This window comes from Pimephales promelas, chromosome 12, assembly GCF_988280905.1.
Source record: "Pimephales promelas chromosome 12, fPimPro1.hap1.1, whole genome shotgun sequence".
Taxonomy (NCBI): domain Eukaryota; kingdom Metazoa; phylum Chordata; class Actinopteri; order Cypriniformes; family Leuciscidae; genus Pimephales; species Pimephales promelas.
Genome location: NC_142780.1, coordinates 36021463 through 36039734, shown reverse-complemented (window position 1 = coordinate 36039734; position 18272 = coordinate 36021463). Strand labels below are relative to the sequence as shown.

Genomic DNA, 18272 nt, shown 5'->3' with positions numbered 1-18272 from the left:
TCAATGTTTGACTATGTCACAATACCCAACTTATTCATAACATATTCATAAAACCCTTGTATTTTTCTACAAACTCATTGCTTGAAGCAGTGGTTGTCTCAGCTTTTTTTTTTTTTTTTACAAGCATTCACGCTTTATAAATCAGACACATCCAACTTAAACCAAATCAATCACAAATCACAGCCAATCAGAATAGAGCGTGGGCGGAGTCTCAGGGACATAATCATAAATATTTACATTTTAACATTATTAAACATAAATACTGAGAGACTAAAACAACCTTTCTCATACTAAAGAAAACACATTTTTTCAAATTTGTATTCCCTTTAACATCTGAGTTGAAATTGCTCTCCATATGGTTATAAAGGTCATGAAAAATGATATTCAAACTCACGGTTCTTTAGGAAAAGCTTCGACTAACAAGGAAAAGATTGTGGCCGTGTCAGGACAGTGTTACCTCTGTGGTAAAATCACCGTAATGTACAAACTTTAAAATGAAACTTATGAAACCACATGATCAAATAACTGAAGTTCATTAGAGAAATGTTTTCCAGCATGTGTTTTTGTGCATCAACTCTAATAAGAAGTGGAGCTAAAACGCACTTCTCTACGAGTTCAAGGGATGTAATTTAGATCAATCTTTGGGAAAAGGTTGCCTTCGCTCAGCTTTGATACATGTATTCAACAGACACATTTAAAGGGAGGCAAGCGCTTTGAAACCTACCTTCACACTTGGGGATCAAACCACTCCACATCACCTTTCCCGCCTCCAGCTCACACACAATAGTATCCGAGCCTTGCGTCTTTATGAAGCCCTCCTCACACACCACTGATATGGAGCTTCCCAGCTGGAAATTATTACCAAAGCGCTTGGCATTCATCGGCACTCCGGGGTCCGGGCACTCATTGTGTCCAAACGCTGAACAAATAACATCAAAGCACAGAGCTTGTTACTTACAACGTGACTTACTTAATGAAATGGAAGGGAACGAGCGCATACATAATGCAACACCAAACGGTAGAAAACAGAGGATTGTGGGTAAACACTAGGGTCTTGTATGCCGCACAGGCATTTGAGGATTATTTTTGGCTGAGCTAACGGTGTGATGTTCAGCGAACAGGATTAAGTTGTTTGATGCTGGTGGATAAATGGCTTATGAATTAAATCGAGGAAAATATGTCCTTCCATATGTCCTACTTGACGGCTGTTTCTGAATCAGATTGAAGACAACACTTCGCATGCCAACAATGTTGTTAGCAAAAAACGAATTTGTTTAAGAGTATTAATTCTTCATAAAGCATCACAAACTCTTTTAGTTTTTTCGACAGCCTAAAAAGACTTTCTAAAACACCTAAACAAGCATCTAAATTAATGAATAAATGTTGTTTTTCAGAGAAAAAAGATACGTAAGCATTTAAATAAATAAATAGTGTTGTATTGTTATTTATGATAACTATATCAATAACAATATCAATTTCTTGTTTGTAATAAGTTGTGTTATTTTTTAGAAAAAAAATATTTCCTGAAAATATTTCCTGAAAAAAAAAAGAAATCACACTGCAAAAATGATGTTTTTCTCTCAGATATTGAGTCTTGTTTTCTGAAAAATATATCAAATGAAGTGAGACTGCGTGCAATATAGGCCCCTATAATTTCTGACCCCATCAGCAGATACCTTTTCAGAAATCAAAACTCGATATCCAGTCATTTTGCTTCTCCAGTAAATGTATCTTGATTTAAGAATTTTTAGATATTTGAAGACAGACACACTAAGGAAGAACTCTTTTTTTTCAGCAAATACAGCAAAAACAACCTCAATATCTGTCATTCTTGATTTCAGAATTTTTTGCCTTTTTTTGCATTGCATTGCAACAAAACAAATCATACAGCAAAAACTGCCTCAATCTCTCCCTCTAACCCCCTCAACCTCTCAAACCCTCAACCCTCAACCCTTCATCCCCTCAAACCCTCAATCCCTCAACCCATGAACCCCTCGAATCCCTCAAGCCCTCAATCCCTCAGTCCCTCAACCTCTTAAACCCTCAATCCCTCAACCCCTCGAATCCCTCAATCCCTCAACCCCTCAAACCGTCAATCACTCAACCCATCAATCCCTCAACCAATCAATTCCTCAACCCCTCAAACCCTTAATCCCACGAATCCCTCAACCCCTCAAACCGTCAATCCCTCAACCCATCAATCCCTCAACCCATCAATCCCTCAATCCCTCAACCCCTCAATCCCTCATTTCCTCAATCCCTCAACCCCTCAGTCCGTCAACCTTTCAAACCCTCAATCCCTCAACCCCTCAACCTATCAATTCCTCAAACCCTCATTCCCTCAATCCCTCAACCCCTCGAATCCCTCAAACCCTCAATCCCTCAAGCCCTCATTCCCTCAAACCCTCAATCCCTCAACCCCTCGAATCCCTCAAACCCTCAATCCCTCAAGCCCTCATTCCCTCAAACCCTCAATCCCTCAACCCCTCGAATCCCTCAACCCCTCAACCCCTCAAACCCTCAATCCTTCAACCCCTCAAATTCTCAATCCCTCAACCCCTCAACCCCTCAACCCCTCAAACCCTCAAGCCCTCATTCCCTCAACCCCTCGAATCCCACAACCCTTCAAACCCTCAAACCCTCATTCCCTCAATCCCTCAACCCCTCAATCCCTGAACCCATCAATTCCTCAACCCCTTAAACCCTCAATCTCTCAACCCCTCGAATCCCTCAATTCCTCAATCCCTCAACCCCTCGAATCCCTCAATCGCTCAACCCCTCAAACCTCCAATCCCTCAACTCTCAACCCCTCAATCCCTCAACCCCTCGAATCCCTCAACCTCTCAAACCGTGAATCCTTCAACCCCTCGAATCCCTCAAGCCCTCAACCCCTCAAACCGTCAATCCCTCAACTCTCAACCCCTCGAATCCCTCAAATCCCTCAACCCATCAATTCCTCAACCCCTCAAAGCCTCAACCCCTCGAATCCCTCAATTCCTCAATCTCTCAGTCCCTCGAATCCCTCAATCCCTCAACCCCTCAAACTGCCAATCCCTCAACTCTCAACCCCTCAATCCCTCAACCCCTCGAATCCCTCAACCTCTCAAACCGTCAATCCCTCAACCCCTCGAATCCCTCAGGCCCTCAACCCCTCAAACCGTCAATCCCTCAACTCTAAACCCCTCAACCCCTCAATCCCTCAACCCCTCGAATCCCTCAGGCCCTCAACCCCTCAAACAGTCAATCCCTCAACTCTAAACCCCTCAACCCCTCGAATCTCTCAACCCCTCAAACCATCAATCCCTCAACTCTCAACCCCTCAACCCCTCGAATCCCTCAACCTCTCAAACTCTCAATCCCTCAAACCCTCAATCCCTTGAATCCCTCAACCCCTTAGTCCCTCAACCACTCACTGCTGTAGGAGATGTTGAAGCCTCGGCCGGACATCGAGTGGTCGGCCTGGAACTCCAGCTGGATGATGTTGGAGTTGCTGGTGAGATGTGAAGGCACCTCGGCCCCGGAGAAGCGTCCCAACACCAGCGCCTCCACCAGATCCCCGTCCCGCACCGTCAGGGAGTCGTACGGCGGCTCCAGGTCGAAGTCGTTGAAGGCCAGATGGATTCGGCTGCCCGGCTCAGTGATGATCAGCCACACACAGTTCAGATTGTTCCCGTATCCCTCGGGATAATCCGGAGACAGAACGGTTCCCATCGCAGCCGTGAAGTTGGACATACAGGGGACTACGAGACGGAGGAGATACTGATGGTTAACAGCAGAAAAGATGGAAACTCATTGCATAATATTTGAGTTTGAGCATGAAACATTTTCCAAAGTCCTTCCGGCATGAGTTATTCTATATATAGATCAGAGTCAGTGTTTCTGAACTCCATGAAACGCCTCCATACAATATTCCTCATTATAATAATTAATCCGCAGAATAAAGGGGCGAGGCCTGGTTGAGTTAGTTAGTAGTGTTAAACTGGCGGTTATGGAAAGGGGCGGGACACTTCCCAGACACACTTGAAGCGCTCGACCAATTACAACACACTAATCCAGCTGACCAATCAGAGAACAGTGTGCTTTTCAGAGGGAGGGGCTTCATGGAGACAGGAAGTAAACAGAGTGTTACTGACAGACTAGGAAGAGAGGAGCCGCAACAATGGAGAATATGAGGAGAATAATCAACATTAATGCATTAAAATCTGCTCTAGTAGAGCTCAAAATCATATTTACTGTAAATAGCTTTGCTCTTTAGTACAATAGAGCTGTTCAGTTGTAAATCTCCAAGATCATCTTATCATCTTGATGAGCACAGCTGTCCTTTAGAGTCTGTCAGACATGTTTATCGGCACAGAATTTGTTTTGTTTACACACACTGACATAAAGCACAGGTTTAATTAGTACGACCTCTTGACATCATTTCATTTAGACATGTGTTTCACAGACTCTAAGAGATTCGGTGCTCGTAATGAGCTGGCGAGGATGGAGAACTGTGGTCCTAAATTATTTCCTGAAAGCACAAGTACTAATGTACCTGAGGAGAGCTAAACGTCTCTGCATTTCCATTCATCTCAGGAGAAGTTGGCAGGAAAATTACATCATGGCAACACAAATCAGCAACGTCCATGTTATGATTACTTAAATGCACTTCACATAGTAATTATGACTTCCAAGCTGACTTGACTTCCAAGTCTTGTCAGAATGATCATATATATATTTTCAGCAAGGACCCTACTTCAAATAAATGCTATTTTGAACTTTCTATTGATCATAAAATCCTGTATAATAAAATGTATGGCGGTTTCTACAATAATATAAAGATGTTTTCAACATTGATAATAATAATAATAAATGTTTCTTGATCATCAGACCATCATATTAGAGTGATTTCTGAAGGATCATGTGACACTGAAGTCTGGAGTAATTATACTTTACTCGATTCACATATTAAACAGCTGATTTACATTGGAATAATATTTGACAATTTTAAAGTATTTTTGCTCAAATAAATGCAGTCTTGGTGAGCAGAAGAGACTTCAGAAACGATTCATCATGGTATTGCTACTTGATATTGACGAACATGATATTCATCATTATGTCCAAAACATGATATTAAAAACAGATTCTGCCACCATCCTTAATTAAGTTTTAAGTTTTGTGGGTGTTAACTGCACAATTTAGATTTATGGAAATTGTTAATGAAGAATAGTAATCACACTGGCCAGAAAATACTACACACTTAGCCAGTTAATGAAGCAACAGGCTTGTGTAAAAAGACCAAATTTCCCATCATTCTCTGTGGCAGCATGCAAAAGATGGAAGGCATAAACTAAAGCATCGATTATGCACTTAATGTGCATTCTTTGCTCCCCATTTTGTTGCATTGGCACTTAAAAAGCTTCTAGTGTGAGAGAAAGAAAAATTAAATTGCTCAATTTAGTCCAACTAAAATAACACAGATCACATCATCATTACGACTTCTGAAATGTATGTGTTTTTTTTTTAATGGTTTAGTTTTAGTTAACACTAATGCTTGCTAATATGACTTTTTTTCAGAAACTTTTGATATTCATCATTTTCATCAGCTCGAATTTCGGCCTCTTCTTCATGCAATGCCATGTGTGACTTCAGAAGACTTGGAAGTAGTTTTATGGTACATTTTGGGAGCTTGACAGTGTACATCATTCCTTACTTTCATTGCAATGACAAGAGAAACTAGAAGAGTAACATTTGATGACAACTGATGACAACTGAAAAAGTTTTAATCTGAGAAAGTATAAAAAGTTACTAGCATGTTTTAACATGTTCCTAACATGAATTAGCATGTTGCTAACATGAATTAGCATGTTGCTACCATGATTAACATATTACTAGCATGATTTAACAAGTAGCTAACCTGAAATAACGCATTGCTAGCATGAATTAGCACGATGCTAGCATGAAATAACACTTCACTATTAAACTCTTTGCACATTGTTGGTTTATTACCATGTTGCTAGAATGTTATATCGTGTTGATTGCATGAATTAGGATATTGTTATGATTTAAAATGTTGCTTGAATGTTTTATCACATTGCAAAAGTGATTTAGCATGTTACTAGCATGAATTAGCATGTTTGAACACATTGCATGGATTAACGTGTTACTAGCATCTTTAACATATTGTGAACATGACTTAACACATTGCTAACATGAACTAGCATGCAGCTAGCATGTTCTATCACAAAGACAGGGATGTTTGCAGACCACTGATTGTTATTCTGAAATTCTATTCTTAAAATGAATTAACAAATTGTTAACATGTTTTAGTATATTGTTAGCATGAAGTAATGTTTCTAACGTGAATTATCATTTTGCTAGCATGATTTCACATTATGTTTTAACATGTTGCTAACAAGTTTTAACGTGTAGTTAACATGTAGTAAACATGATTTACCACATTGCTATCATGAATTATCATTTTGCTGTAGAAAATAATGATGTAGACTCACATACAGATAGGAATGTTTGCAGACCACTGATTGTTGTTCTGATGTTAACATGAATTAGCATGTTGTTAACATGTATTAGCATTATGTTAGCATAAATTAACATGTTTCTAATATGAATTAGCATTTTGCTAACACGGTTTACCATTATGTTAGCATGCTTTAGCATGTTGTTAACAAGATTTATCACATTGCTATCATGAATTTGCATTTTGCTCTAGATAATAATGATGTAGAGACTCACATATACAGATAGGGATGTTTGCAGACCACTGATTGTTATGCTGATGTTAACATGAACATGCATGTTGTTAACATGTTTTAGCATTTTGTTAGCATGGATTAACTTGTTGCATTTTGTTAGCATGAATTAGCATTTTGTTAGCATGGATTAACTTGTAACATTTTGCTAGCATGATTTAGCATTATGGTAACATGTTGCTAAGATCTTTTAATGTGTTGTGAAAATGATTTTTCACATTGCTATCATGAATTAGCATTTTGCTACTGATAATAAGGATGATGTCGAGACTCACATATACAGATAGGGATGTTTGGAGACCACTGATTGTTATTCTGATGTTAACATGAAATAGCATGTTTTTAACATGTTTTAACATTTTGTTAGCATGGATTAGCATTTTGTTAGCATGGATTAACTTGTAACATTTTGCTAGTATGATTTAGCATTATGGTAACATGTTGCTAAGATCTTTTAATGTGTTGTTAAAATGATTTTTCACATTGCTATCATGAATTAGCATTTTGCTACAGATAATAAGGATGATGTCGAGACTCACATATACAGATAGGGATGTTTGAAGACCACTGATTGTTATTCTGATGTTAACATGAATTAGCATGTTGTTGACATGTTTTAGCATTTTGTTAGCATGGATTAACTTGTTGCATTTTGTTAACATGGATTAGCATTTTGTTAGCATGGATTAACTTGTAACATTTTGCTAGCATGATTTAGCATTATGGTAACATGTTGCTAAGATCTTTTAATGTGTTGTTACATTGCTATCATGAATTAGCATTTTGCTACAGATAATAAGGATGATGTCGAGACTCACATATACAGATAGGGATGTTTGCAGACCACTGATTGTTGTTCTGACAGGAAATCATCCGTTCTCCGATGAGCTCGAACCCGAACTGGCACTCGAAGCGCAGAACGTCCCCGTTGGAGAAGCCGGTGCCCTCGCGGAGTCCGTACAGAGGGATCCCGGGATCCCCGCAACTTTCCTTGTCGATTTCTGTCGGGAGGCGAGAGAAACCTTAGTGAAGCTTCTGATGCGGCGGAGTGGTTTATGAGAGATCAGACTCACCTTTATAGTTGATCTTAAAGCCGATAGAGCCCACGCTTTCATCCGACTGCAGATGAAGCCACATCTGATGGGTCATGCTGACGATGAGGTCCGGGACGAAGCTGCCAGTTAACCTGCCAGTGCAGAATAACCGTCTTAGAGTTAGGAATCATAAAACGATTCATAAAACACATCATTGAAATATCGTACATAACATGGGTTGCACTGCTATAAACTGCACTAACTGAGACTGTAGGAGGACTTCGCTCCATTTTTTTTCCGGTAAGTGACATTCCACTACTATTTCACGTAGTTAGCACTATTTAGCATCAATGTTTGTGGGCAGCGGCACTGCAACAGTTAGCGTTAAATCGCCTCATATAAGTTAGCATACGAGGTACTTTACCTATGGTTATAACTGACGTTTGAAACACTGTAAATGCATCTGCCAAATGAATAAACGTAACATAATAATAGACGGATCTGCGAGCTCATTGGTCGCACGTCAGAGGTGCCGCGACATTGGATGTGTAGTTGCCGCAGCACAGCCTATGAGCGAGCTATGCAGTTGTAAATGCGTTTTACATATAGGCTTCAGTAAATCGAGGAAAAGGAGTTTCAACATAAGAATGACACTGAATGTAAAAAGTAGCCGAGTCTGCCAGTCGATCTTGTAACGGGACGGATAGCTGAGGCTGCTCTGCTGAAGAGGCGCGTCCACCGGCCGGCTCAGTCTCAAAGCCCGCCCTTTTACCCATATATGGATTGGCCAGAAGGTGGGCGGGGTTAGGATTTCCCAAGATGGCACCGCCCATACCCCCCATAAACGGCCTCCAAAGTCTATGGGTGACGTCACAGACGCTTTGTCCATATTTTCTACAGTCTATGAGCACAAATATTGAAATACAGTGGTGTGAATAAGTGTTGGCACCCATGCTAAAGTTGCCTAAAAAGAGGAATAAAAAATCATCTTTTGGATATTGATCTTAATGCCTTAGTTAGAAAAATGAGGAAAACTCCAACCTTTAAGGACACCAATTTTCTTTTTGAATGAATAATGTATCATAAATGAATAAATGTTTTTCCTTAAAATACAGGGTGCATAAGTCACGGCACCCCTATGTTAAATTCCCACAGAGTCAGGCAGATTTTTATTTTTAAAAGCCAGTTATTTCATGGATCCAGGATAATATGCATCCTGATAAAGTTCCCTTAAAATATCCCCACATCATCACACACCTTCCACCACACCTAGAGATTGGCATGGTTTTACTTTAGTTAGCCTAATAGCTGGTTTGATTTGCATTGAAAGATGATCTTATGGAAAGTACCCCATGCCAATCTCTAGGTGTGGTGAAGGTGTGTGATGACGTGGGGATATTTTAATTTCAAAGGCCAAGGGAACTTTATCAGGATGCATATTATCCTGGATCCATGAAATAACTGGCTTTTAAAAATAAAAATCTGCCTGACTCTATGGGAATTTAACATAGGGGTGCCCTGACTTATGCACCCTGTATTTTAAGGAAAAACATTTATTTATTTATGAAACATTATTCATTCACAAAGAAAATTTGTGTCCTTAAAGGTTGGAGTTTTCCTCATTTTTCTAATTAAGGCATTAAGATCAATATCCAAAAGATGATTTTTTTTATTCCTCTTTTTAGGCAACTTTAGCATGGGTGCCAACACTTATTCACACCACTGTATTATTCTAATGTAAAACCGCTGTTTTCTATGTGTAATTCCAAAGTCCCTTTAAGGCAAGTCACCTGACTCGCGGCCATCTTTAAAAGCAGCCGTTTCAGCTCCTGTCGCTTTAAATGGGAAAGGAGGTTATTCCTCCATAATGCACATTTGCACTTTCTCCCATTCATGGTAATATGACTGCAGTTTGTGTATATCACGTTGTACATCTAAAGTCTTTGATGAAGCATAATCATAAAAGTTGCAAACCCATTTGACCGGCATAACCCCTGAGAAAGGCCTTGATTGAGCCTTCGGTGTGTGTGAGTGCTCCGGCGGGAGGCTTTTGTCCTTGAGGAGCGCTCGATGGATCCCAGCTGGCCACGCGCCAGGCAAATGCGCCAGAAAGCAGCGCAGACCGTCACCAAAGACACCCGGAGACTCGCGCATGACCGGGAGAAGAGCTGGACGGGAAACGGCTTCGGAGGAGCCGGAGGATTTGAGCCTGTGTGTGTTTTTACGGTTTTGTGGCTTTCAAGCTGTTGAAACGGATAGCTTCTGCAAAGCTGAACCCAATGCAACATAAAACACTCGTAGAGTCTGTTAAACTTGGACGTATTAAAGGGGGAATCGCTGTTTATTTAAAAGTTAGATCCTTTAAATATTATGCAGACATGCATAACGTGTCCAACTTAGCATTTCATTTCCCTTCGTCTGCCTAAAATACAAATACAATTATTCTCAAATATCCTGTGTGGGTTGTCTGATATGAATTTTATTTGTTATATATATAAATATATATATATATATATATATATATATATATATATATATATATATATTAATAATAACGCATATGCATGGTAAATTGTCATGCAAAACTATATTACGACATGTTGGTGCAAGAAAACCAAGTGGGAAAGAAAAAGAAAAATGAAGAAAAGTGACTAAAATAAAATATTCTAGCTGCAAGTCAATGGTCAATGCTAATTAATCAACACTAGAGAAATCATTTTGACTTGTTTTCCAGTTAAAATGTCCAAAAATCCTTAAAGGAAGATCAATTTACTCGAAAAACAAGATTGTATAAGATATTAAAGGCCTTGAATTCAGTTTATTTTTCTCACTTCGTTGGTGAATAATTCTTGTTTTTAAGCATATGGATTTAATTAATCTTGCTAATAGGGAATATATAGACACACACATACATATATATATATAAATATATATATATACACACATAAATATATATCCACACAATAACTTCAAGGTCTTAATTTCATAAGCATGTCGTGTTTCTCAAGTAAATACATTTTGATTTAAGGATGTTTGGATATTTAACTGAACAACAAGATAAAAAAGCTTATTTAGATAATGATGTTTTTGCCAAGCAATCCACTGCAAAATGTGAATTTCTTCCTTGGTATTTCTGTCTCGTTTTCCATTACAAACATCTAAACACTCATGGACACATTTACTGGAAAAGCAAAAAGTCTTGTTTACTGAAAAATGCATCAAAATGAAGTGAGTTTGAGTTTAAAACAAGAAACAAATAACTGGAAAATAAAAATGATGAGGGGAAAAAATGAAAAATAAACATGTTTTCACATTGAATCAACTTTAGTTGTAGTTTTAAGCAGAAACTCGCTTCATTTTGACGCATTCTTCAGGGAACAAAGACTTCAGTCGTCTGGTGTCTCCAGTAAATGTCTCTTGATTTAAGAGTGTTTAACACACACACTTCTCATAACACACAACAGGAGGATAGCTGTGAATCTTACACTTGTATGATGGTTTTGGAGTCGCCGACCTCTCCGCCGTCTCCCACAGTCAGCGTGTCGTATCCCAGCTCCAGGTCGAACTCTTCGAAGTTGATCTGAATCACCTGCGACGGGAAATTAGTAGAACAACTCGTTATTTTTATTTATTAAAGCAGAACAAACAGACGATATCATCCATACAAAACACAAAAAACAATATGTGTAATTATGTGAAAGTGTGTGTTTAAAATTGATTGATTTTTTTTAACATGTAAATACAATTAAAAAAAATCAAAAAATAAAATAAAACTTCATACTTTCAGTACTTAAAAAAACTCTATTTACATGTACAAAAAGGGGTCGGAAAATTGTGTTGAGTGTGTATATCTCTATTATAAGTCTCCTAATACAGTGGTTCCCAACCTTTTTTTGTCTGAGACCCCCTTTTTAAATTATTATAAATATTTTAGGGCCCCCTTCACATTTAACAATATTATCGCTCTTGTAAACTTGCAGCAAGGATGACAAAATATGTTGTTTTCAAACAAAAGGTATTTTTACTCTATACCCAGATATGTTTATGCACAAATAATAGCCTATAATATTGAAAATACAATAACAAAACCATCAGTAGGCCCTTTGTAATTTAAAAACGTAAGTCTATAGAGGCTTCTATTATATATTGGCCCTATTTGAAATGCAAAAACAAAAATATTCACAGTGGTGTGTAGGTAAAAAAAAAAGTTAATACTCAGTTATTTGAGAAGCTTTATTTTAACGTGTTTTGGTGCTTTAGCAAGTGATAATAAACTTGCTTTTATTAACAGAATAGGCCTATTTCACAAGATGGCGATCGAGACCGGAAGAAAGCGGTGAAAGCGGAAAGTATATATATATACACACACGTATATAATTAAAAAAAAAATATATATATATATATATATATATATGAAGAATTCAGATGCAAAAGCCTCTAAATGCCATTTGAAATTTTCTTCTAAAATGACCATTTTTATCAAACTTGTATATTTAAGTTCAGTAATTTCACTTAAATAACAATTAATAGGTAATTTTCATTGTCATTTAAGTGAAATTACTGAACTTAAATATACAAGCTTGATAAAAATTTTCATTCTAGAAGAAAATTTCAAATGGCATTTAGAGGCTTTTGCATCTGAACTCTTCATATATATATATATATACACACACACATATATATATACTATATATATATATATATATAAGCACAGAAAAAAAAAACATTATTAAATATAACCATAAACACTGTTCTCAATAAATATGATATTCATGAGCTCAGCATTTGAACATGGCATTGTCTGTATATTTTTGCATATAACTGAAAAATTCAGCGTGGAAAATGCATCAATCCTCCAACAAATCCTCCACACACACACACACACACACACACGACGGACACTAAGCGAAGAACACGTTTCCGAGAGCGCTTTCAATCAGCGGCTCAAAGTTGAGTAAACAGTGGAGAGCGACACGCTTGCTCTGTTCTCAAACACACACTCGTACATTAACATCGCCGCTTTGCATAATCACCCCCGGTGTGTGTGTGTGTAACTGGGAAACACTTCACCACTGTACCATGGGTAACATTACTTTAAAGGAGAAAAAACTTTTGCTGATAATTTACTCACCCCCATGTCATCCAAGATGTCCATGTCTTTCTTTCTTCAGTCGAAAAGAAATTAAGGTTTTTGATGAAAACATTCCAGGATTTTCTCCTGTTCGAACTCGTTTATCAAAATGAACGAATCTTTTTTCATGTCATTTGGTTCATTCAGCAAACGAAATGAATGATTTGAATGAATGACTCTGGAAAAGATTCATTCATTTTGATGAACGAGTTCAAACAAGAGAGTCACGAACAGAGCGAGGTGACCATTTGAGCTTATAAAACTTAAACTTTGTTATTTATTTATTAAATGAGCGCTCGTTTCGCTTGATAAGACCCTTATTCATCGTCTGGTGTCGTTTAAAGCCCTTTGAACAGTTTGCACTGAAACTCTCATTTGGACCTTGAACCGTTTGGTTCCCATTGAAGTCCATTATATGGAGAAAATGCTGGAATGTTTTCATCAAAAACCTTCATTTCTTTACAACTGAAGAAAGAAAGACATGGACATCTTGGATGACAGTAAATTATCAACAAATGTTTTTTTTTTGTTTTTTTTTTTAAAGTGAACAACTCCTTTAATATGTTCTAATAATAAAGGCTTGAAATATCTCACTTTGCATGTAATGCATCTATATAATATATTAGTTTCACCTTTTAAGTTGAATTTCTGAAATAAATGAACTTTTGCACCATATTCTAATGTTTCGAGTTCCGCCTATATATATATATACAGCGTCCAGGAGGTCCACATGTGCACTGGTACGCCACTGATATTATTAGTGTTATTCTAATGAAAACGATCGGGCTAGCATAAGAAAGTCCTGCTTTGGCCCTTTAAGTTAATATATTAACTTCATTTATTGTGTTAACACAATAATAATGCCAATGAACTGCCCATGGGTCTCTAATAATGGGTCTGCGGAAAGCGCAATAAAATTTGAACTTTGCAATTCCGTCGGGCGAAGATAAATGAGGTAATAATGTTATGTGTGTTAGCGCTAATTTACATTTCTCACCAGAGGAACGCTCAGATTTAGCAGAACCGAGGACACACACACACACACACACACACATCAGGTATTTGCTGGATGCTAATGGCCAGACTAGAAATGCGTAGAATTGTTTCACCAGTTTAACCTTCACCTGAGCTCATAGACAGAGCCATATCGACTGTAAATAGCATCCGTATCATCATAGTTCATAATCTTCGGTGTTTTTCATTGATGAGGTTTCATAAGCCTGGCTCACGATGAGTCACGGAGAGCACGACACACACACTCACATTATAATGCTGGATGCCTTTAGAAAGCTGACATCGGTTTTAATATGAAAACACTGTTAGAAGTGAAAAAAGCTTCATTCAAGTTCAAACTAAAATAATTAAAAGTAAATCCACTGAATGAAGCAGCGGGTAAACACACATTCATCTTCATTTACAATATTGACATGTTCATGAAAAATGTTATATAACAATTATGCATATACATTCTAATAAAATTAATATAAAATACATTTAAATATTGAGAGAGAGAGGATGTGTGTGTGTGTGTGTGTGTTGTACCTTATTAGGGTTGCTGGCGCTGATAATCCACACACACTGCGAGTTACTCTCGTACTGGATGGGGAAGTTGGGCGATGTGAACGTTCCTGAAGGGCCGAACAGGTTCATCCCGCATGTTTTCACTGCACAACAAAACACACAAATACACACACACAGTCATTTATCAAAAAAAAAAAAACAATTATTTAAAATTTTATATATATTAAAATTTATATAAATTATTGCAAATAAGCCAACTTTTTATTTTTTAAAAAATGCAAATATGTGTCAAACACTGCGAAAAGCAGACATCACATGGGCAAAATGCTTTATTATAAGAGGGACACTTTGAAAAAATACTAGTTTTATATTAATATGTTATTTTACCCTTTAATGACACAAATATGAACATGTTCACATTCAAGCATTTCAACGGGTTCAAACAGCACTTTCACAGATTTAGTTCACAAATAACGAACATAATGATTTCATTGACAATAATCAATAGTAAACTTATTTAGTAACTTTCAAGCTCCAGCGATATTGAATATTGATAATGAATCAGTGAGCAAGAGAATCAAAATCAGTCTGATTCACAAATGAATCATTCAGTGATATCTGTGAACCGATTCAGCGGGTTCATTCGAAAGAATCATCTCGTTCACAAAGTTAAACATCTCTGAGAGCGTGGCGATCTCTTTCGATCGAATTCATGAGAAACAGTGTGTTTTAAAGGAATGTAAAGTAAATACGTCAGATATGATGCTTTGTGAGTGTGTGTGTGTGTGTGTGTTACGTTTGCAGACGGGTCTGTGGTCGCTCCAGGCCGCGAACACCTCCGCCACTCTCTGACACGTGATGATCTTAGATCCCTGCAGCACGTGATCCTCGTCACAGATGAAGTGGACCATCGCACCGATGCTGAACACACACACACACACACACACACACGAGACAGAGAATCAATGAAGGATCTGAAAACCCCAGATTGATCAGGCCTCGTGTCAGAGCAAATGTCAGGGAGGAATAATCAGGGATACACACACACACACACACACACACACATCCTTCATGCTGGGAAATGTTCCCGTTATTTTTTATTTTTTTTAAGTGGCTAATTTTATCCCGACTTTATGATTTAATAGCTTTAATTAATTCATTTTTGATTTTTTTTTATGAGTGATAGGCTACTAATCTCATAGTGAAATATACAAATAAAGACAATATCAATACTCATATTTAAGCAAATTTAAGCATTAAATGTGTACATTTTTGCAAAATTAATAATTACGAGAAAATATGACATTAAATATGTTTGCAAAAAAAGAGTAATATTAAATTAATATAAATTGTTATTAAATCAATAATTAACAAAAAATGTTAATATTATTATGTTACATATAATTTTACATATACATATTTTTTAATTTAACTGAACTAGACAAGACTAATAATTATCTAAAATAAAATTAAATGTTTTTGCTAAATTAACATTTAATTAATATTTAAATTGACATTTTGGTCTATTAATATTAAGCAAAAAATATTAACATTTAAGCAATTAAAACAACCCGGCCTCACAGCAATTCGTACAAATTTGACGAGGCTAATTCACATGACATCACTTGTACAAATTCATACAATTTTTTATCTAAATACCCCAACCATATAAATATAACATTAAATCTGTTTTCATTTTGCTAATTTAATAAGTACATATTTTGCAAAAAAATAGAAAGAAAATATAACATTAAATTTAAAATGTTAGTTGCATTAATATTTAAGCTAAAATCTTTTTAAAAATTTAACCAATTATGTAACCATTGAGATTGTTGTAGTTAAATTGATTGGTTGACTGATTTATTTATGTTGTTTTATGGCCTTGACAGTATGTGCGCATTTATTGTATGTGAACATTGGTTAGCTTTGTCTTGTCTGGGGGACTACGGATGAAAAATAGCCCCGGTACAATACATGAAATGGTAATTTTATGTTAAAAATTGTGCATGGTCCCTTCATAAATAAATAATACAAAGAATTTAAATTGCTGTATTTTTGGCAAATTAATATTAAACATAAATATTCATATTTAAGCAAATAAAATAGAATATATTACATTATGTAATCAGCGAGATTATTTGCTGCTTCAAATTATGACCTACTGAAAACATATTTCTCTAAGATCATATAACCTCAATGATAATTGTTGTTTGAATAATTTGATGCGTAAGTGTTACTGTTTTCTTTTCAGTTTCGGCTTGTAAATGAGTAAATAATATCTCATATAGCCGCCCTGTTACAGGCTCTCACGCATTTCACCACGGCTAGGCGTAGCTAGGCTATCAAAACAGTTCAATTATGCATGACCTAATGAATATTCATGAGCTAAACTTTCGCAAATGCATGTAGTTTTAGAAAGCAAGTCCCGTTCTGAAGGTGTACCTGTAATCTGTGCCGAGGCGCTTGCCGTTCTCCGGTTCCCCGGGGTCTGGGCAGAAATTGGAAACCTGTTTGACCATTCCTTCATTCACTGTGGGAGAAATAGAGCATATGGAAATATCAGCCATCATAACCTGATCATGCTCAGACATCGAGTCCTCATCCTCCTCCTACGGTTCGGCACAGATGACACTCCTGGACGTCCCAGTACTGACCACAATCACACATCTAAATACAGACAAACTCGTAATATGATTTATGAATATGATTTATACTCTACATGTGACCTGATAATTAGCGTTGTGCTTTTCCCATGTTCATCGTTCTTTAGTGTGTAATGTTGATGTTCTCCTCTATATCAGAGTCAGAGTTTCTGAACTCCTGAAACGCCTCCATTGTAGTCTCGAGTTTCTTCCGGGAACGAACACGTCATAACATTCCTCATTTAACCAAAGGGTTAGTTCAACCAAAAATGAAAATTCTGTCAGTATTTACTCGCCCTCATGTTGTTCCAACCCCGTAAGACCTTCGTTCATCTTCGCAACACAAATTAAGATATTTAAGATATTAAGATCGCTCCTGCATACAGTCCATAGGCTTCTTGAGGGAATGACTCGAAAAGTCATTAAAGACATCGTTAAAATAGTCCAAGTGACTACAGGGGCTCAATCTTAACTTTATCAAACGACGAGAACACTTTTGTGCGCAAAAACAACAAAAATAAGGACTTTATTTCAACTATTGGTTTATTTCTCCCTCTGCGCGAGTCAGATTACTAGTTTAATAGCGTAAGCTTCTGTTATTGTACGTCACACGCATCACACACACATGACCAGCGTCGGCCAATAGTGAGCCTTCGTGTGACGTAGCTTTACGCAATCACACTACGTTAACTAGTTGAAATAGTAGCTGAATAGTTGAAATAAAGTCGTTATTTTTGTTTGTTTTTGCGCACAAAAAGTGTTCTCGTCGTTTGATAAAGTTAAGATTGAGCCGCTGTAGTCACTTGGACTATTTTAACGATGTCTTTAATGACTTTTCGAGTCATTCCCTCAAGAAGCCTATGGACTGTATGCAGGAGCGATCTTAATATCTTAAATATCTTAATTTGTGTTGCGAAGATGAACGGGGTTGGAACAGCATGAGGGTGAGTAAATACTGGCAGAATTTTCATTTTTGGCTGAACTAACCCTTTAAAACTCACAAAATTACATATTTAAAAATGTTTAAAAGATGTTTTTTTTTTAAATTCGCACCTTAAAATATCTTGAATGCAACTCGACACCCTCGCCTCATTTCATATACGTGGTTCTATGAATATGCAAATGAGCCCCGCCCCCACTCACTCAGATATCCACTGGTTGATCACACGTTGATCTGATTGGTTACAAGGTGGTT

At 37.1% G+C, this 18272-nt stretch overlaps 1 protein-coding gene across 7 annotated transcripts in view; it reads right to left on the bottom strand.

The window, feature by feature from the left end:
- Positions 1-18272, bottom strand: part of csmd3a (CUB and Sushi multiple domains 3a) — a 310494-nt gene that overhangs the window by 187738 nt on the left and 104484 nt on the right. For 6 of the 7 annotated variants that reach the window (XR_016145833.1, XM_089118090.1, XM_089118092.1 and 3 more), the window contains 8 exons: positions 16878-16965; positions 15232-15356; positions 14457-14578; positions 11269-11372; positions 7823-7935; positions 7568-7750; positions 3414-3740; positions 725-919 (listed from right to left, as the gene is read on the bottom strand). Coding sequence is in view for 6 of the 7 variants with exons in the window: in XM_089118090.1 (XP_088974216.1) it covers positions 725-919; positions 3414-3740; positions 7568-7750; positions 7823-7935; positions 11269-11372; positions 14457-14578; positions 15232-15356; positions 16878-16965 (1257 nt within the window). In the remaining variant the exon portion in view is untranslated. Of the gene's footprint in view, positions 1-724; positions 920-3413; positions 3741-6732; positions 6764-7567; positions 7751-7822; positions 7936-11268; positions 11373-14456; positions 14579-15231; positions 15357-16877; positions 16966-18272 lie in introns of those variants that run through there. The other variant, XM_089118096.1, reaches the window with a different exon arrangement.